The 22,371-nt window shown below is 40.1% G+C and overlaps 2 protein-coding genes across 8 annotated transcripts in view; one reads left to right on the plus strand and one right to left on the minus strand.

Annotated features, from left to right (window-relative positions):
• Positions 1 to 22,371, minus strand: part of caska (calcium/calmodulin-dependent serine protein kinase a) — a 494,230-nt gene that overhangs the window by 220,997 nt on the left and 250,862 nt on the right. The window lies entirely within an intron of this gene.
• Positions 1 to 22,371, plus strand: part of LOC121290408 (probable G-protein coupled receptor 34) — a 64,935-nt gene that overhangs the window by 18,658 nt on the left and 23,906 nt on the right. Inside the window, exon 2 of one of the 4 annotated variants that reach the window (XM_041210843.1) lies at positions 5,151 to 6,205. The exons of 1 other annotated variant lie outside the window; for it this stretch is intronic. In XM_041210843.1, the coding sequence (XP_041066777.1) occupies positions 5,193 to 6,203 (1,011 nt within the window). In that variant the 5' untranslated portion in view covers positions 5,151 to 5,192 and the 3' untranslated portion in view covers positions 6,204 to 6,205. Of the gene's footprint in view, positions 1 to 5,150; positions 6,206 to 10,990; positions 11,026 to 22,371 lie in introns of those variants that run through there. 2 more of the 4 variants (XM_041210844.1, XM_041210847.1) reach the window with 2 other exon arrangements.

Consider the following 22,371-nt stretch of genomic DNA (forward strand, 5'->3'; position numbering starts at 1 on the left):
AGAAGCAATTGCAGGATTGTAAAGAAGTTTCTTGGGCATTTAAATCTTCGAAACACAATCCACAAATCCTCATGATTTACTAAGTCAGATGCTTTGGTCAGGTCTATGAATGCAAAGAAGGGCTCCTGGCATTGCTCTCAACATCTTACTTGGATTTGTCTGTCAACATAGACCATTTCGGAGGTTCCTCTGAAAGGCCTAAAGCCATACTGTGTCTCTGGGAGGATTTCCTCAGCCACAGGATGTGATGGATAAGAGGGAAATACCTTGATAGTTTTCATAACATGATTTATCTCCCTTCTTGAAGGTAGTTGCTGCAGTCATTGTCATGCATGTCACTGGGACAAGGTGATTTGTTAATTTTGATTGATGCCAACCTATTTAGCATCTCCATTCTATTTTTATCCTCTCCATTATCCCTGCTCCCTTCTCCTCTCCCATGATATTAATTTCATCCTCTTCTTTTATGAAGACAGATGCAATGTGCTCATTCTGTACTCAGTCATGTCCTTTGCCTCCACAAGATGCTCCTTTTTGTCCTTAATTGGCCACACCATTCCTTTAACATTCGTTTAAAAAAATAAATTTAGAGAAAATCTTTGCCTTCTTTTAATGTAAGCCGCTAATCTTTTTTGTATGCTCTACTTGCCCTTTTTATATCCAGAACGAGCTGTATTCTGTATGGTTTTCTGCTGAATTTTGTATATGACATTTGTCATTAATCCCCCTTCTCTGTTTTATTTTAACCTTTTATTCCTATTCTTATCCAGGGAGCACTAGATCTATCTTTCCTCTTTTTGGGAATATGCTTGGCTTGTACCTAAAATACCTCTGCCCTGAAGATTCATTTAATGTTTCTTTGGCCAATACTTGTTTCCAGCCTACCTGTGCTATATCCATTCTCAAATCACTGAAATGACTTCTTTTCTAACTGGATATTTTCACCTTTGATTTTCCTTTGTCTTTTTCCATAACTACTTTACTAAACCTAATTATATTATAATCACTATTTCGCAGATGTTCAACCTGATTTGTAACATTCCCCATATTAACATTTTTTTTTAATTCATTCATGGGATGTGGCATTTGCTGGCTGGATCATCATTTATTGCCCATCCCTAGTTGCTCTTGAGAAGGTGGTGGTGAGTTGCTTTCTTGAATCACTGCTGTCTGTGCAGTGTAGGTACACCCACAGCGCTGTAAGGGAGGGAGTTCCAGGATTTTGACCCAGCGACAGTGAAGGAATGGTGATATATTTCCAATTCAGGATGGTGAGTGGCTTGGAGGGGAGCTTCCAGGTGGTGGTGTTCCCATCTATCTGCTGCCCTTGTCCTTTGAGATGGTAGTGGTCGTGGGTTTGGAAGGTGCTGTTGAAGGAGCCTTGGTGAATTCCTGCAGTGCATCTTGTAGATGGTACACACTGCTGCTACTGTGCGTCGGTGGTGGAGGGAGTGAATGTTTGTGGATATGGTGCCAATCAAGTGGGCTATTTTGTCCTGGATGCTGTCAAGCTTCTTGAGTGTTGCAGGAGCTGCTCTCATCCAATCAAGTAGGGAGTATTCCATCACACTCCTGACTTGTGCCTTGTAGATGGTGGACAAGCTTTGGGGAGTCAGGTGAGTTACTGTTCACATGATTCCTAGCCTCTGGCCTGCTCTTGTAGCCATAGTATTTATGTGGCTAGTCCAGTTCAGTTTCTGGTCAATGGCAACACCCAGGATGTTGATAGTGGGGGATTCAATGATGATAATGCCATCGACCATCAAGGGACAGTGGTTGGATTCTCTCTCATTGGAGTTGGTCATTGCCTGACACTTGCATGGTGCGAATATTACTTGTCACCCCAAGCCTGGATATTGTCCAGGTCTTGCTGCAATTGGTCATGGACTGCTTCAGTATCAGAGTCGAAACAAATAGTGCTGAACATGGTGCAGTCAACAACGAACATCCCCACTTCTGACCTTATGATGGAAGGAAGGTCATTGATGAAGCAGCTGAAGATGGCTGGGCTGAGGACACTACCCTGAGGAACTCCTGCAGTGATGTCCTGGAGCAGAGATGACTGACCTCCAACAACCACAGCCATCTTCCTTTGTGCTATGTATGACTCCAACCAACCAAGAGTTTTCTACCTGATTCCCATTGACTTCAGTTTTGCTAAGGCTTCTTGATGCCACACTCGGTCAAACGCTGCCTTGATGTCAAGGGCAGTCACCCTCACCTCACCTCGGGAGTTCAGGTCTTTTGTTCATGTTTGAACCAAAGCTGCAATGAGGTCAGGAGCTGAGTGGCTTTGGCAGAACCCAAACTGAGCATCAGTGAACAAGTTATTAGTAAGCAAGTGCCACTTGATAGCACTATTGATGACCCCTTCCATTATTTTACTGATGATTGAGAGTACTCGGCACTTTCTGCTGAAGATTGTAGCAAATGTTTCAGCCTTATCTTTTGCACTGATGTGGTGGGCTCCTCCATCATTGAGGGTGGGGATATTTGAGGAGCTGTCTCCTCCTCCAGTGAGTTGTTTAATTATCCACCACCATTCACAACTGGATGTAGCAGGACTGCAGAGCTTAGTTCTGATCCGTTGGTTGTGGGGTTGCCTAGCCTTGTCTAACATTTGCTGCTTATGCTGTTTGGCACACAAGTAGTCCTGTGTTATAGCTTCACCAGGTTGACGGAAAGATGCATCTGTGACAGGCAGGTTGACGAGGACAAGTATGTTTTTCCCTCTTGTTGGTTCCTTCACCACCTGCTGCAGACCCGGTCTAGCAGCTTTGTCATTTAAAGCTTGGCCAGCTCGGTCAGTAGTGGTGCTACTGAGCCACTCTTGATGGACATTGAAGGCCCCCACCCAGAGTACATTCTGCACCCTTGCCACCCTCAGTGCTTCTTCCAAGTGGTGTTCGACATGGAGCAGCACTGACTCATCAGCTTAGGGAGGGCAATACGTGGTAATCAGCAGGTTTCCTTGCCCATGTTTGGCCTGATGTCATGAGACTTCACGGGGTCTGGAGCTGATGTTGAGGACTCCCAGGGCAACTCCCTCCCAACTGTACACCACTGTGCCGCCAACTCTGCTGGGCCTGTTCTGCTGATGGGACAGTACATACTCAGGGATGGTGATGGTGGTGTCTGAGACACTATCCGTAAGGTATGACTGTGAGGATGACTATGTGAGGCTGTTATTGACTAGTCTGTGAGACAGCTATCCCAATCTTGCCACTAGCCCTCAGATATTAGTAAGGAGGACTTTGCAGGGTCAACAGGGCTGAGGTTGCCACTGTCGTTTCCGATGCCGAGATTGATGCCGGATGGTCTGTCCGGTTTCTTTCCTTTTTTGTGACTTTATAGCAGTTTGTTACAACTGAGTGGCCTGCTAGGCCATTTCAGAGGGCATTTAAGAGTCAACTACATTGCTGTGGGTCTGGAGTCACATATAGGCCAGACCAGGTAAGAATAACAGATTTCCCTCCCTAAAGGATATTAGTGAACCAGATGGGTTTTTACAACAATCGGCAATGGTTTCATGGTCATTGGTAGACTTTTAATTCCAGATTTTCATTGAATTCGAACCCGGGTCCCCAGTGAATTACCCTGGGTCTCTGGATTACTAGTCCTGCGACAATGCCACTACGCGATTGCCTCTCCCTAATTCCAACACCATTCCTGCTCTTTCCACACTATTCTTTGTTGAACAGGATTTGGGTTTTTTTGGGGTTGTGTATGATCTGCCTCCGCCTAAATAATTACCACCAAGGAAAGGAATGGAATCAGTAGAAAGGGAATGGGGTTTATGGTAGGCGCCGAAAACTTTGGATTCAGTCTTCCTGAATATAAATTGAAACAAAATTTTTTACTCATCCAATTTGATGTCAAACAGGTAGTCTGACAGTGCAGAGATAGTTGTGGAGTCTGGAGAGATAATGGAAAGATACAGCTGGATATCCTAACCATGCACATGGAAGCTAATCCTATGCCTATGAATTTAGGAGCAGCATCCTGATGAGGAAGAGGAGTTAGTTAAGGACAGATTCTTAAGGTAGGGCAGAGACAACATTGCTCAAGACGTGCTGGTTCCGTTCGAGCAAAAATGGAGTGGAACCACACAAGAAGAGTCCCAAAGAGCTGAATAACAGAGGCAAGCAATGCGTTGGAAGAGGAAAGTTTGATCAACTATATCAGATTGGTGCAGAGACAATGCTTTATTGTCTATATCACAGGTCAACAGCAATAAGCAGGATAGAAGCTAGACCGAAGGAGTGGTCAACAATGCTTTTTTCTAGAATTTTAAATCTAATTCTAGAAAAAAGCCTTTCTAGCTTTAGAGATTAAAGTCAATTCAGAATGCAATATGAAGAGTGCCACTATGAACATGTGAGGTGTCTCTCTGCAGCAGTTTCTTTTGTTACTTGTTGCAGGCAGGGATCAACGGTCTCCTGTTTAAAATTAACATTTTACATTAACGAACACTGAACAGACCCAGTTAAAACTTAAGCTTGATCATAGAATCACAATGCATGGGAGGCTGTTCAACCCATAATATGTATGCCAGCAGTTTGAAAGAACTTCCAATTAATCTGAATCCCTGTTCATTCCCCGCAGCCCTGCAAAAGTTTCCATTCAAGTATATGTCTAATTTGCTTTAGAAGGTTACAATTGAATCCGCTTCCACCGGCTTTCAGATAGTGCATTCCAGATGACAACTTGCAACATAAAATAAATTTTCATCCTGCTTTTTCTTTTGTCAAATATCTTAAATCTACGTTCTCTGGCATTCCATCTTTTTGCCAGTGGAAACAGTTACCAAATCCCCTCACAATTTGAACATCTCCATTAAATCTCCCCATAATCTACTCTGCTTTATTGAAATCAATTCCAGCTTTTTTAGTCTCTCCACATAACTAAGGTGCCAAATCAAAAATATGATTTGCCTTTAACAAATGCTTGACGTCCATTTAATAACCCATGTTCTTTCAAGTGATCATTAATTTTGCGCTGGATCTGGGAATCTAAATGTTTCCCCACAACCGATGTTAGGCTGGTTGGTCTAACAAACGTCCTACAAATTATGTCTTACAAATATACTTTGCCTTGGTCATTTGCCATCTAATATGCTTCATATTAATAGAGATTCCATTTCATTACAGAAATAGACACTTCCTCTCAAATTATCATCATTGCCTGAAAATATGGGAACTACCAATCTGCCAATGAGCTACTGGCTGTCAGAAAATGGAAATAAATCACTTAAGGCAAGAATGGAGGTGAATACATCAGCTGACCAAAACTGCACCATACATGAGAGCTTCCTAATGTTTTCTGTAACATACTCTCTCATTTTTCTAACTGGACTGATCAGCAACATTTCAGCACTGTGCATATTTTTCTTCATTCAAAACAAGAAAAATTCCATCCATGTCTATCTGATCAATATGGCAATTGCAGACCTCCTCTCAATTTCCTGCCTCCCTTTCAGAATAGCATATCATGCAAATCATAACCAATGGATATTAGGAAAATTGTTCTGCAGTATTGTAGGCAATCTATTTTACATGACCATGTATATTAGCATTATACTTTTAGGACTCATCAGTGTGGATCGGTACTTAAAAATAACAAGGCCTTTGCAGCACTATAAATTTCGGAATGCCACGCAAAGCACAATGATTTGTGCTGCCGTCTGGTTTGTCTCCATTCTGACTATTGTACCAATGCTTTTGGAGCCCAGAACAGCTGACAATTCCAAATGCTTCCATTACAGAGAAAGAGATCACTTCAAAGCATACATAAACCTTGTTATTGTGATTAATTTTTGGATTATATTTTTTTGCCTCGTTTTTTCATATGGAAAAATTGCAAAAAAACTTTCTAAACTCAGTGTAGAAAAGCCTGGTTTTCCCAACAGCAAAATTCTCAGCAGCGCTGCAACAAAAACATTCATTGTTCCTTTCATTTTCACCGTCTGCTTCGTTCCATATCATATCTCCCGGTTCTTCTACATCGCATCTCAGCTCCACCAAACAAGCTGTTACTGGAAAAATGTGCTGAATAAAACAAATGAGATATCACTCTTGCTTTCTGCTTTCAACAGTTGCTTGGACCCAATCATGTACTTTCTGCTCTCTAAAACTGTTAGAAGATCAGTACTGAGTTTGGTAAGCGAGAAATTCCAGAAAGACATGCGAAGTGAGAGCACTTAAAAAGCTACAGTATCGCCAGTCTTTGAGGTTTATGGGCTTGTCTCAAACAATTTGAAGTATATAGTCATATTTCTATTTTTTTTTAAATCAAGAAACTAAGATGATTTCAGATTTGTTTGCGGATATAAATGACCTGAACTAGTCTGTATATTCATGAATGACATATATTGGCATTTTAATATGCAAAAGAGCTAAAAATTCTGAAAATTTGATTCTTTCAAGAAAAATCCAATCCCAAAAGGTGTTCACTTAAAGCACTTCTTCATTTTCTGTTTTTTGATAAAGGAACCAGGGATATCAGTTTAATTATTATAAATGCTGTCCAACTATGTGATTAAGTGGATTATGAACAGTGCCCCTCCATCCCATGACCCAGCTTTACCCTTTACTAGAAATGTAAGTGCTAAGTGAATAAGCTTGAGGAGTCTCAATCCAGTTGCTGGACAACAAGTCAAGAGGGTAACTCTTTACGTAACTGGTAGCCTCACTCAGAGAAGCCATCATAGTGGCTGTTATTAAAATATCTCACTGCGGGTAACATTCTTTTGAAGTTGTACTAAAGGAGATCTGCATTTTACTTAACTATCACACAATTCTAAATACTATGCAGGGAAATATTCGCACTTAATGAATGATCAGACGGCATTCACATTTAATATTTTAAATGTTAGTTAGAGGCATCCAGGGAACTGGCTTATGCAGGCATCTAACCAATACATTGCTGTTTTTGTAACATTAATGGGCAAGTCTATCCATCTACCACAATCCATTGATGCCATTCATATTGCTACTGGAAATAATATGCCACCCCAATGAAAGCACTATAAAGAAAATCTGTTTTTTGGAAATGTAAAACTTGATGATAAATGATGATGGACACATCAGTACATATGTCTATTGTAACAGTTAAATTATGAAAACACACAGAATACATTTCCCTTTTAAGGCATTTGTGGCAGAAAGGAGGAAGTTTGTCTTACCACTAGCTACGCTACATCTGACCCGAAAGTGCTCAGTATGGATTCTGAGCAGACAAAATGAAATATATGACAAATAACAACTTTTTATTAGCTAATTCATAAATGTCACTTATATGCAGCTATCCATTATACAAGCACAGGACTTATCATGTGTATACATTATAAAATGATTCCAACTGTAACACTTCATTCAATGTTTCTGGAACCATTTCATTTAATAAACAGTAGTGGTAGGAACTGACTATATCATTCTGGATGATTACACGAAAGATCCAACTTGTAGTTTTATCCAGCCATGTCTTAGTACAGGGATGAACTTGAATGTTGAAATTTTTACAACCTTATGTTAGTCAAAAATCCATATCTTCACGCCCCACTAGGCAAATACAATTTTAATTTTGATAAAGAAAGTAACAGATAAAGTATAATATCTTATATTTTGAAACCATGGCAAAGTCTGAAAACCTGAAAACACAAGGCTGCAGATGAGAAGCACCTGGTTCTAATAAATTAATTTAACCAGGTTTATATACACTTATCTACATGCATATCATTCTCCAGTTTGTTCAGCAGGATACACACAGAAAGGGACTTTCCCCCTACTCCTGTAGGCAACAGATTTGCCTTCTGGGAGAAGGAACGCAAGTTTTAATTAAAATGAGAGCTTTACCAGAATTTAAAACAAAATAGACAAAATTGGGAAAGACAAGTAAAGGCAAAGCAGTAAATTAAATTTATATTGGATAGCATTGGTAAATGCTAAACAATACAAGTTTTATAAAGATGCTCTGAACAGTAGTGTTGGGTCATTCACAAAATTATCTTAAAAGAATGCATTAGTAAAATATGCTGATTGAAAGACAATGACAATCTCAAAATGGTGACCTCTACAATTATCAACACTGGAGAAGAATAAATTGACAAAGAATACTTTTGGCTGTTGTAAGAGAAGCAGTTGAGAAACGTAGAAGAACTACTTCCAAAGGCAGAAAGGGATCCAACACCCACTTAGAGAACTGGTGGAGGGACCAATCCATTGGCATAGCACTCTGATTTTTTTTTTAAAAAAGCTCCCTAGAATGTTGCCACTTCAAATACTCCAGACTGTTCTGGAGGATTTTAGCTTCTTTCAAAATGACAGTATGATCCTCCACCCATTAGCTATCTTCCAGAGCATTTGGACAGATTTTGTTGGCAGTACTACATGATGTTACATGATTACAGTCCAAAATAAACTTCTCTAAAACCAAGACAAGGTATTGCGAGTTTTCAGCATACTCAACATAAAATCTCTTCATTAGATCAAAGAACTATCAAAGTCATGTCAGCACATGAAACTGACAGTCAAGCCTTGCCAGGTTGGAAAAAGTAACATATTACTTATTGTAAAATGCACTACCTGTATATATGCAGGAGACTCAAACCCAAAATCTATAAGGTTAGCATTCCGGATGAGGTAGCAGTGCCTGTAGGATTACAGTCCTCAAGATTAAGGTTTTATGATGCCTTGAATAAATTATATAAAAAAATCTCACAACAGAACCAGTTGAAGACAAATATGCACATTAGGAAAAATATGCAACTCTCAAAATCATCAGAACTGTCTCCCCCTCATAACTGTACTATACTTAGAAACACCTTTATTTACATATAAAATGTCTTGTGCATAATACATACAATTTTTGAAGAAGTCTTTTAGAGATTGTTTAAAAACTGTTTCAAATACATAAGGATGTCCCTTTTCTAGCCAACATGAAAAATAAATGTTCAGAATTGTCTAGTTGTACAAAATAAAGTTCTCATTTCCTTCACTGTTCCCTCTCCACACACATTTTCCTCTTTAGGCTCCACTCTGACCATCTTCCTTCCTCTTTTAGCTGGAGGCCAACTTTCCTAGTTACTTACTAATACAACACCATGATCAACTGATAAATATGCATTTCTGCTAGGCACTTATTCACTGACAGTTACCTTCAGAGAGTCCTTTCCTTTCTGATAAAAGCAAAAAACTACGGATGCTGGAAATCCAAAACAAAAATAAAAATACCTGGAAAAACTCAGCAGGTCTTGCAGCATCTGCGGAGAGGAACACAGTTAACGTTTCAAGTCCGTATGGCTCTTCAACAGAACTAAGTAAAAATAGAAAAGAGGTGAAACATAAGCTGGTTTAAGGTTGGGGCGGGGGGGGGTTTAGAGCTGGATAGAGGCCAGTGATAGGTGGAGATAGCCAAAAGATGTCATAGACAAAAGGACAAAGGTGTTGAAGGTGGTAATATTATCTAAGGAATGTGCAAGCAAGGTACAGATAGCCCTAGTGGGGGTGGCATGGGGTGAAGGGAAGGGATTGAAATAGGCTAAAAGCATGATGCCAACACCAAACACATCTCCCCACCCCTCCCCCCCTCCCCGGCGGCATTCTGCAGGGATCGTTCCTTCCCGGACATCCTGGTCCACTCCTCCATCACCCCCTACACCTCAACCCCCTCCGATGGCACTTCCCTCAATTTAGTCTACTGCATTCGTTGCTCCCAATGCGGTTTCCTCTACAGTGGAGAGACCAAATGCAGACTGGGTGAACGCTTTGCAGAACACCTTCAGTCTGTCCGCAAGCATAACCCAGACCTCCCTTTCGCTTGCCATTTCAACACTCCACCATGCTCTCATGCCCACATGTCTGTCCTTGGCCTGCTGCATTGCTCCAGTGAAGCTCAACACAAACTGGAGGAACAGCACCTCATCTTCCGACTAGGCACTTACAGCCTTCCGGACTGAATATTGAGTTCAACAATTTTAGATCATGAACTCTCTCCTACATCCCCACCCCCTTTCCAATCCTCCCCCTTTTTCCAATAATTTATATAGATTTTTCTTTTCCCACCTATTTCCATTATTTTTAAATGTATTTCCATCCATTGTTTTATCTCTAGCTTTTAGCCTATTTCAATCCCTTCCCTTCACCCCACCCCATGCCCACTAGGGCTATCTGTACCTTGCTTGTCCTGCTTTCTACCCTTAATTAGCACATTCCTTAGATAATATCACCACCTTCAACACCTCTTTGTTCTTTTGTCTATGACATCTTTTGGCTATCTCTATCTATCACTGGTCCGCTATCCAGCTCTACACCCCCCCCCTCCTTAAACCAACTTATATTTCACCTCTTTTCTATTTTTACTTAGTTCTGTTGAAGAGTCATACAGACTCAAAACGTTAACTGTGTTCCTCTCTGCAGACGCTGCCAGACCTGCTGAGTTTTCCAGATATTTTTTTTCCCTTTTCTTTCTGCTTAGCTGAAAACAGACAAAATTCCCACTGGGGGGTAGGCAAGCCTAACTGCTATTCATACAAAATCATTGAATCATACAGCATAGTAAGTAGATGCAACATGTCTGTGCAGGTTCTTTGAAGAGCTATCCAATTAGTTCCACTCCCCTGCTCTTCCCTAGGAATTGTGAAATACAGAAATTATTCCACTTGTGAAAATATTTTGTCTATTTAGGTGCTAGCTTCCTCCTCACTACATGGGAAGAAAATCATGCATTTCACAGTTTGAGCATCTTCTCATGCTAAATTTGAAGTGTTAGAGCCAGCCTGTGTCAAGATAAACATATACAACAACTTGTATTTATATAACACCTGTAACATATTAAAACACCACAAGGTACTTCAGAGGAATGCTATCAAATTTTTTTGGAGATTTCATTAATACACTGATGTGAATGATATGTATGTAAATAAAGGATGCTACACTTTTTTGTTATAATTCTGTTTTTATACAGTTTTACACATCAGCAAGATTTCCTGACCACAGTTGATCTTTTTGTGCAATGTACAGCACTATGGTGAGTTAACACATTGTGCCTTAAAGGGGACATGTTGGTCTGGGTGAGATCATTAAACCACCATGTTAATAGTGAGTCACAGATGTAAATAACATAAATCACCTAAATTAGAAGATTGTGGGTTTAAGACCAAATCCAAGTCTTGAGTGCACAGTCTTTGCTGACATTGCAATATTGAATGTTGCATTACAAATAATACTGTATTTTGGTTGAGATGTTAAACTACAGTCCTGTCTACTGTTCAGATGTTAAAGAGTCCATATGGCTATTAAACAATAGTGCTCTCTGTATCCTGTCCAATAATTCCCTCTCCACCAACACCATCAAAAAGTAGATTAATTAGCTATTCATCTCATACTGCTGGGGATTTTGCTCTGCACAAATTGCCTCCATGTTTACTTAAGTAGCAGGGACTTGAGATACTTAAATGCATTTAGAGGTTTCTCAAAAATGTGATATAATATTATACAAATGCTTCTTTCTTATTAGAATTTCAACTACTTGGTTAACTATCAAACCTTAGGTGACATTCTACTTAGGGCAAGGACAAAAATTAGCTTTTGGGATTTCAAACTTCTTTCCACCCAAGGAGTTAGAATTCTATGTAGCAAAAGAGAGGTGCGATGTTTGAGAACAATCTTTACATTTCCAGAATAAAACAACTGAGGCTGGTTGAGAATGCAGGCCAGATGAATGCACATGCCACTTTCATTTATGCCTAATGGCCTTAGGCAGTGGGATAAACAGTTTTACAATTTAATAGAGAAATTCATGGCACTGTTCACATTAAAAAGACTCTCTCATTGAATGACTTCACAAAATTTAACAATTAAAAGAAAATGAATCACAATTCATATCATAGGTATAGTTTGTTAAATCCAGTATCTGAAAACTGGAGTTGTCTGAAAACCGGATATTTTTATGAGCTGGCATGCATTCATTTTAATTGTAATTAAATGAGTAAAATAATTTACCGGGACAATTCAGCTAGGTGCTCCATTGGCGTGGTGGCATGCAGAATAGTTATTGGCTTCGTGTGCTAGTCTTTTCCTGTGCTCCAAGTGACCCTTGACCCCACCACCCAGTTTGACCCAAATCCAGCACAGCTTTACTTAGCTTATTACTGATTTTTTTTCAAATGTTATTTCTTCGCTATTATGTATTTTTTTAAAACTTTAATAAAAAGAAACTTAGTCACTTGATTTCATGTGTCTCCTGTTAAGTGAATTAAGGTTCTGAACTTTTCCTCCAAAAGCTGGTAAGATCCAAAATCCAGCATGGACTTAGCTCCAAAGTTGCTGGTTTTGAGACACTACTTGTGGTAGAGGTGTGGAATGCTTATTTCATAATTTATCGACAAAACATATCCTGGGGGAAAAGAAAGTTCTGTAGTACTTATTTGACCATTTATCAAGAACTTGTTATCTTAGGTGCAAAGTTGGGTGGGAAGAGCACTTTTTCCACCACTGGGATGAAAATGTAAAAGTAACATGCACTACACCAAACGTTGAATGAAGTGTGTCCGTGTTCAATATATAATTGTGTAAAGAGGAGAAAAGCAATCTTTGGAATTATTGACAATTAAAGCATCAGTCTTTTATGATATTAAGGCAAAGGTCTAAAAATTGAAGCCCCTTTAGGGTCTCATCACATGCTTCGGTTTAGATACAACACCCTGAAAATTCCATTAAAGGTGCTCTAAAAATGAAATCAGTAACTAGAGTGTAAATGGAATATTGCCAAAATTCTGGATACTTAAAAGTAACCAGACTTCTTCAAAAACCTAAGGAGGAAAGGCTATCAATGTCACAAGTTCAGAGATAGCTTAATAGGAGATAGAAGTGAGCAACTCCATAACAGAAATAATGCAATGCTCTTTATTGTGAAGAGACTGAAAAGCTAGGGAAATTAATTTGTCACCTAACATGCCTGGATTCTACAGTTTCAGCTAGTGGAGGTCATCAGGGCACCAATATAGCTGTTTGAAGTAACTGATACCAAAAAGAGGACTCTTCTGACAGATCACTCAGATTAAATGGAAGGTTTGCTTTTTGAAAAGACAAAAGCATATAAGGGAATGTTTTTGACACAATTTCCTGTTTTTGCTTTTTGGATTCTTTTTGTTTATCATCTTTATTTTGCGTATGGAGAAAGATGCGTCTATAAAATTTCTGGAAACACTGAACTACCAGGACAGAGACTCTAATCTATCCAATAGACTGGCTATCTAATGCTGTTAACTGGTGATCTATTTAAGGAACATAATCCCAAATTAATGTCGGCAATTTATTTCAATTTGGCTTTTTTTTTACAAAAACTATAAATTGTTATAGTGCAAATAAATTAATACTGAGTTACTGTGATACAACCAAACCGCTCTATATAATGTGTTACTCATTTTGTTAGTCAAATCTACCTTCTAAATTATTTGCATGCCGAATGTTTATGGTCAGGTGTTGCTAACTATGTTTCTGAAGCTAACAAACAGTTGTTAATAATTAACGTATATATTTTTTTTGGAACTCAGCAGCTCGAGTATCTTAATAAGAGATAAAGATAAATGCTAATATAACCCGAATTGGTTGATGCAAGGTAGTTTGGAGAGTTAAATCATTCATTCCGAGGCATAGGTTGGGCGGGTGGTCAACTCGATGGTCCCTTAACTAGAATTTAAAGAGAAAGAATTAGGAATTTGGTTGGTGCCCTTGATAAAGGTCGTCAGGATACTGATCGCAGTGTTCTTACAAAATCTGAAAGGGTCTTCTTCCAAGCCTTAGCTAAGTAACTTGCAAGCATAGTTCCCACATAACCCAAAACCAATTTATTTTAGAAAAATGTTTCTGTAAAAATGAAAGAAAACATTTGAATGCTGGAAATCCATGCAGAAAGAGAAAATGCAGGTTAACATTTCCTCATCTGTTTTTTTTTCAGATGCTGGCTGGCTTCTTTGTTATTTCCATCATTTTGTGTTTTTATTTAAGTTGTACAGTCAGGTTTGCTACCTACTAATTGTTTACTTAAATACCAGAACTGTTGGAAAGTTCTTCAGTCTTGTCTGCCTGATATCAGACATAAGTGTGCTAAACCCTCATCAAAGAGTTGCTCTACACCGATGATGTTTCACTAGCATTCCACAATGAGGAATACTTTCAGCGACAAATGGACAGACTCTCTTACACCAGTAAAGAGTTTGGTTTGAACATCAGGGACACAAATGCCATGGTCAAGAGGCTGTCATATTACCATCAATTAATATTGATAATGTGACTCTGGAGGTAATTGATAGCTTCATAAATCTAGGCTCCACTATCACTAGCAATCAGTCATTTGATGCTAAAATCAACATAACATATGCAACTTTTGCAATGCTTATGTCCAAGCTAAGAATGTGGAACAAGAACTGAACACCAAACTGAACCTACCAAACCTGTGACCCCTGTGCACTCTTCTAAAGTGAGATCTGGGCAACATACGTTAGTCAGGAGAAAAGGCTGAACAGTTTCCACCTTTGCTGTTTCAGACGTATACTTGACATCTCTTGATAGGGCAAGGTCACTTGCTCAGAGATCCTGGGGCATGCTAATTCCATCAGCATACTCTCATTACTAAACCAACGATGTCTGCGCTGGCTCAGTTATGTTCATTGGATGAATTACAGCCATATGCCCAAAGACCTTCTGTACAGAGAACTGGCCATCAGGTTGCTAGACAAACATGCAAATGCTATAAGGACACTTGCAAGCAAGATATGAAGGTGACAGACATCGAAATAGACAACTGGGAGACAGTCACCAACTGCCTTGACCTCTGGAGACTGACAAATAGGAGGCAATGGAAGGGGTGAGGAGAAACAAAGCTCAGCTGACTGCAGGTCCCAAAGAACACAGGGGCCACCGAATCCTGAACGTTTTCAGCCTGCTGTCTTCATTCTGCAGCAAATGTGGCAGAGACTGCTGTTGCATTTCCAGCTTCTTTACGCAAACTCACGAATCTCACACTCACGATTGGTAAACTATAAGTAGGTTTAATTTATTTGAAGACTACAACTAATGCATGAATGTTGTAGGGTAGCCCAAACAGGCCTATTCTAGGGATTCAGCGACCACAAGTACTCTCAGCAACAATTGATGCACTGACTGGTCACATGGTGCTTTACATCCTGGTTCCTCAGTGACATGTGTATATCACTTGCATATTTTCTTAATGTGACATTATAACATTCCCCTTCCCCCGCTATGATAACATTAGATATATTGACAGTGGTTGCAAAAACTGTACATAATAGACAAAGTCTTAATTGATGAGCAAAGATATAAGAATCTGTATAACGTATAGGGGTCCTACTAATCCTCCTAGATCTCGTGATGGTATAACCTTCCTGAGATCTAGGCTCATCACTTTGGTGTTCTTGCATTGGCATCCTGTGTATTATTGGAATGCTGATTGTTTTCATCGTGGTCCTCCACAATTTCACTTTCCAAGTTCATCTTTGGATGTGTTATAGACGCAACTGGAGTGCTGGGTGTTATACAGCTGAGCAATTCTCTTAGCTGGTTTCTGTTTCTCCTTAACATCACCCCATTTGGTTTTGTGACTTCATAGGATTTAGGCTCATTGCACACTTTAGATACTTCCACAGGTAACCAGGTTCTCTGGGTGGCATGTATGATCTGAATCTTACGCAGACTAGAAAGTTCTGCACCTGCTTGTCGGTTGTATACTGTCTGCATTCTCCTTTGTTTTTTGAAAAGTTTTTCCTTTGTTCCTGAGAATTTGGATGGGGATGGCTTGGCAAAGTTGTACTAGCCTGTCTCCTAAACATGATTTCCGATAGTGATGACAAACCTATGTCTAAAGGTGCCGCTCTCAAGTATAACATAAAAATATGGAGAGAGTGTTTTGTTTCTCTGCACAATTAATGCCTTAACGGTACAGTCCATTCGCTCAGCAAGACCATTATATCTGGAATAGTGTGGTGAGGCTGTCACATGATTAATGTTCTATTTGGCAGACATGTCCCTAAAAGGTCTGCCAGTATACTGTGGCCTGTTGTCCAGTATAATCTCTTTAGATGCACTGAAGAGAGAATGTTGCTCACTATGTTCCCCACGGATGCATTCGAGGTATCCTTCAATTGATGATTAGAAACTTGGAAAAGTAATCAGTGACTGGGAGAATTGTCACAGACAGCAAATATATCTGTTACAATTTTGGATCAAAGCTGCAATGGAGCCTTGCGAGAGTGTAGTGCTTCTTTGTTTTGATGTGATTGGTGACTCTGGCATGTTTTGCACATCCTCACTACCTTCTCGATATAGTTGTTGATCACCGGCCAATACACAATTGCACTTGCCTGGCACACCTTATTCACTCGATGTCCATATGCCCAGCAGCTGTGACAACATGTCCTGGCAAAGAGATTCAGATACAAGCACTTGCTTTCCTTTGAAAATCATGTCTCTTAAATACCTAATTCATCTCTGTACGGCCAAAAACATTTTAGTAGAAGCAAACTTAGGTATTTTGGCACTTCTTGTGCCATATCAGGCTAGCCTTCTACAATTACTTTTCATAATGCCTTCAGTCGTGGATCATTTGCTACTCCCTCCTGAAGTTGGTTGCACTTGTCTTGACCAAAACTCATAAGATCAACACTGATTACATCTTCTACTTCATTATCTATGTTATCTACACGTAGGTCGAACATCTGCAGTTTTTCAGATTTTGTCACCTGCTCAATGTGCCTGAAATAACCATTTTGCTACTCAGTTTGTAATGGATTTCAGTCATATCTTGTATTTTTATTGGAAATTGCTGTAGTCTGGGTGGTGCACTTGACAACAGCTTGCACCAAATCACTTCCAATCATTTGCGGTCAGTTTTCACAATGAATTGTTTACCAAATACATATGTATGGGATCTTTTTTGAATCTAACCTTGAAGACTGTCTCCTTTCTTGGGCTGTAGCATTGTAGAGCACATACAGAGAAATGGTTGCACTACAACCAAGACTGGGAACTCAATATTCAAGAGTATTTGATGTTCTGGAAAAAGGATATGGGGTAGCTTTGGTAATAAAGGAAGGTATCAGTGTGGTGGTGAGTAGTGATGTAAGTGCAATAGATCGTGATGTGGAATCAGTTTGGGTGGAAATAAAGAATAGCAAGGGGAAGAAGTGATGGGTGGGGGTCGTCTATAGGCCCCGGAAGAGTTGCCTTACTGTAGGACAAAGTATAAATTGGGAAATAATGGAGGCGTGTAAGAAAGGTGCAATATAGTCGTGGGTGATTTTAATCTGCATATTGACTGGACAAATCAGATTGGCAGGGGTAACATAAAAAATGAAAGTGCATCAGGAATTGTTTCTTAAAGCAATATGTTGCAGAACCTACCTAGGAACAGGTTATTTTAGATCTAGTAATGTGTAATGAGGTGGGATTAATAAGAGATATTGTAGTTAAGGATCCTCTAGGGGATAGCAATCACAACATGGTAGAATTTCAAATTCAGTTTGAGGGCGAGCAACTCGGGTCTCAAACCAGGGTCCTCAACTTAAATAAGGGCAATTACAGAGGTATGAAGAAAGGGTTGTCTAAAGCGAAAGCAGGCTAGGAAAATAGGCTAAGGGGAAGGTCAGTGAGTGAGCACTGGCAGATATTTAAGCAGATATTCCATAACGCTCAGCAAAAATTTATCCTGGTCAAAAAAAAAGGACTTGATGAGAAGGATGAACCACCTGTGGCTAACAAAGGTGGTCAAGGAGCGTATCCAATCAAAAATTAAGGCATACAAAGCAGCAAAAACTAGTAGTAAGCCAGAGGATTGGGAATTTTTTTTTTTAAAGGAACCAGCAGCAGATGACTAAAAAGCTAATAAACAAGGTCCCACGCTCACCTTAGCCACACTCTCTTTTTATTTACCTGTAGAAGCTCTTGCTGTTTGTTTTTATATTTCTTGCCAATTTACTTTCATAAATCAATTTTCTCCCTCTTTATTAGCTTTTTAGTCTACCGTTGCTGGTTCCTAAAAAATTCCTAATCCTCTGGTCTACCACTAGTTTTCGCCGCTTTGCATGCCTTAGTTTTCGATTGGATACTCTCCTTGACCACCTTTGTTAACCACAGGTGGTTCATCCTTCGTTACAGAATAAGGGGATACTCATTTAAAACTGAGATGCAAGGGAATTTTTTCTCTCAAAGGGTAGTGAATGTCTGGAATTCTCTACCACAGAGTTGTGGAGGCTAGATCACAAAATACCTAAAGAGGGGGTAGTTAGATTTTTGAAATATCGGGGAGTTGAGGGCTATGAGAAGCTGGTATGAAAGAGGAGTTGAGGTCTGGGGCAGATCAGCCATGATCTTATTGAATGGTGAGGTAGGCTTGAGGGGCCGAATGGCTTACTCCTGCTCCTATTTCTTATGTTATGTTCCTCTCACAATGCCTGTTTAACTGACTTGAACACATGTTGATGTTCCTCCTATCATACATATGGAACATCCCTCCTTAATACCTCCCTAAGTAGTGATGCTCTTTCAGTGAAGTTCGGTATATATAATGCTAAGAAGTTGAAGAATCTGAGGCATCTTAAGTTCTCTCTGTCCTGGACAGTGGGCATATGTCATATTTTCGAGTTTGCCTGGGTCAGGACGGATCCTGGAACTTGAATAAATGGAGCCGAAAAAATTAATTTGACGCACATTCACCTGACATTTCTTGCAGTTGAAGATCAGTCCTTCACAACGAGCTGCTGCCAGTGAATGTAAATTTTGGTCATGCTCTTTGGTTTTGCTCATCACTGCAACATCACCAGCAATGCATACTCATCCAGGAACATTTTCTGTAATTCTGTCCAGATGCTGTTGGAACAGATCCTGGCTAATGGTAAAACCAAAAGGTAATCTCTGGAAGCAGTATCTTCCCAACTGTATCCTGAAAGCAGTGATTTCTTGAGATCCCTCTGTCAAATGAACCAACTAATATCCATGTTTGGCGTTCAACTTAGAGAAAAACTTTGCTCCTGTGAGTTTGGGATTCATTTCCTCTAACATTGGAATCTTTTGCAGGCATCTGGGTCTTGAGTCCAAGCATACCAGAATTGTGCCATCTTTTCAATACACATGATAGAGCTGCACCAGTGTGCTGGTGCACGATAGATAATGCTGTTACACTCCAAGTCATCCAACACGCTCTTAAGCTTCTTTTGTATGTGCGCACTGCACTTTGAAAGAGTGATCAATCAACAGGATTGCATCTTTTGTGAGGTGTAGCACAGCATCACCTCCGAAGTTTCCTATAGTATCAAATTTGCTTGAATATAGGTCATGGATTGACTCAATGTGATTATTTTTGGCCTCTTCTGCAATAGGTGCACTGGTTATCTTGTGTATGGTCACAAAGTTGAGTTGCGCACATGCCAGTAACTTGGCTACTGCTGGTCCGCTCGTGTCCACCAATTAGAATAGTTGTGGTTTCCACATCAACTCGCTATAGCTGTCTTCAAGGTCAACATACCAATGCAATGAATGGAGAATCCACTGTAGTTTAGCTGTCATAGTTTGTACCATTGATTCCCAATGATCTAGACACATATCCTTCAGAATTCTGACCGATAGGATGCTTGCGCTCGCTCCTGTGCCAAATTTGGCTGTGTGTTTTTGTTGCTTTTCTTCGGGCATGCAATAGTTGATAGTAGCAAAAGCGTCCATTTAACTTCATTACACAGTGTCACATTGACAATATGCTGATCACTTCCAGGTTGAAGATTTTTTTTACTATCTTCACCCTGGTCTGTCTTGCTGCTAACCTTGCATACATGCTTATATTCATGTAGGTGTCTGGTGCACTCACTATTGTTGCTGCTGGTATGCCGCACGTACTTTTTGTTTGGTCATATATCTTAAAGTAATCTCTGGTTGTACCTCCAGAATCAGATTTCTTGCATTAGCAAGCCCAATCTGCTCTAATACCACATTCCTTGCAAAGGTCATAGAACGTAGGACAGTTTTACGGTTGGGACAGTTTCACGCTTGGTGCAGGAGACTGCACTTCCCACACAGCTTGCTTGCTTTCTGTGTCCTGGCTACTGCACTAATGCTAATAGCTGCACCCAATGCTCTCAGGTGTTGCTGCCCAGCCACAGTGGTTTCACATTTTCTGTCATCTTTTAGAAGTGTATCAATACCTTGACCTTTCTGTTTCTCCTAAAGGTCTTTTTGGAAGGCTTCAATAGGCATTGAAGCTACAACTAGCTCCATTATCTGTTCAGACAGATCAGCTTCTGAAAAATCACAGTTCTTGCCTTTAACAAGGTACCTGATGAACTGAGCAATTGATCCTTGCAGCTGTTGTCTGTAAGCCATCAGTGCCAGTGTATTCTGAAGTTCATCTTCACACGAAGCTGATCCTCCAACATGTTCCACAGCTTAACAGGGTCTTTCTGATCCTCCTCAAACAAGCCCAAAGTGCTAACTCTAAGCAGACCCTCATTTCCACTTGTTTAGCCAGTTCTAAAATCTAAAATGCATAATTCTATCTTTTGTTTAAAAGGCCTAAATTCAGATAGGACATCTGTGGCCTTCCAATTTATGATAGGGGCTTCGATGGTCGTCTTCCTGAAATTCCCTGTCTTTTACAGGTGTTCTCAACTTATGGGGATCTGTAACACCTCTAGTCTGGGGAGAGGTTCAGCAACACAGCTGCTGTTTTTTTTTTAATTCTCTTCCCTTTTTTTTTGGCTGCAGTTCAGGTTTTTGGCATATTTAACAGTGGCACTGTTTGCCAGTTTCATGCAATTTTGCCTTTTGTGTGGGAATGGCATCCGAGGATGTCTTAACTGCCCTGCAGCTTTTCTGCCCAATTCAAAACCAACTGCACAGTGCAACACTGAACTGACTCAGTGCTCCCACTTGCCACTGATTTATTAAATTAATTAATTAAACCACTAATTCACACATTAATGGCTCTCACACATATCAGGTACTCACTGTTCTGCAAAATACTGTCTGCAAATGGAGTCTGTCTCCTGGGGTTCAATGTCCATAAAGCCTTTGCACTGCACCAAATCTAGTCTGTGGCTCCTCCTGGGGTTTTCAAACTCTCAACGCTGCCACCATGTGGTGTTTATGGCTTCTTTACGGAAACTTACCAATCTCTCACACATGATTGGTAAACTATAAATAAGTTTGACTTATTTGAAGGTTACAACTAACATATGTACGTTACAGAATAGCTCACTAAACAGGTCTACTCTAGGAATTCTGAAGCCGTCACTAATCACAGCAAAAGCTGCAACTACTGCTGCACAGACTGGTCACACGTGACTTTGCATCCTGGTTTCCCAGTGACATGTGTACCTTATTTGCATATTCTTTAGTGATTGCAACAACTGCCATGTCAGAATGCGGTACCTGAGCCGCACCAGGCAATGTTAAATAGACAGTTGGCCACCAAGATGCAAACCATCATCTCACGTGACAGAAGGAGGACCAATTATTTATTAACCCCTAGCAAACAATGTCTAATTCAGTTTTTTCTGACTCATGTTGCTTAAACTGATTCCATTAACATTCAGGAAGACACCGTTCAGCTACCAGCAGGGAAACACACTGCATTATTGCTTAGAATGACATTTATCTCTCAGTTCACTACAGATTTCTTTATATACAGAGGGCTATTAGAGGCTATGATGAAAGTAGAATCCATAATAAAATAGGAGTTCACATGAACACCCTCCTCCAATGTCCATGCAGGTACTCTTCTTTCTCACTCAGTTCATGCTGACACTCAATCCCCCCTCAAGCCCCATCACTCATTTCTCATAAATGCTATCACTCCTTCCCTCCTTTCAAGTCCATGCTGGTATGCACCACACTATTCCCACTCCACAACTTTTTTTTCAGATTTTCCTGTCTCCCACCCAAGTTCTGCTTTTGGTGTACTTCTTGAAGTCAAAGTGGCTGAATGAAGGGCACTCCTGCCTATTCAATGCATCAACATCCAACTACTTTGATTTATAGGGGCAGAAAAATTACATGATTTAGAACCCCAGCAGGGTGCTGAAGCTAGACAGAGGGGACTATCACAGAGCTTCATTTTTGTTCTTGTTCCCTACTACTCTTTTCCCTGTCTCTGTACTTGCTTACAACCTTTTACATCTTGGACTGTTTCCAACTCTGATGAAAGGTCATCGGCCTGAAGTGCTAACACTGTTTGTCTCTCCACTGATATGGCCAGGCCTGCTCAGTGTTTCCAGCACTTTTTTCCCCCCAGAATTTTTTCAGAATCTGCATTATTTTGCTTTTGTATTTATGCCTAGCAGGAGATGTTTGGTCCTGCTGATTTTCATTT

The sequence above is a fragment of the Carcharodon carcharias genome, chromosome 18 (genome assembly GCF_017639515.1).
Source record: "Carcharodon carcharias isolate sCarCar2 chromosome 18, sCarCar2.pri, whole genome shotgun sequence".
Classification (NCBI taxonomy): Eukaryota; Metazoa; Chordata; class Chondrichthyes; order Lamniformes; family Lamnidae; genus Carcharodon; species Carcharodon carcharias.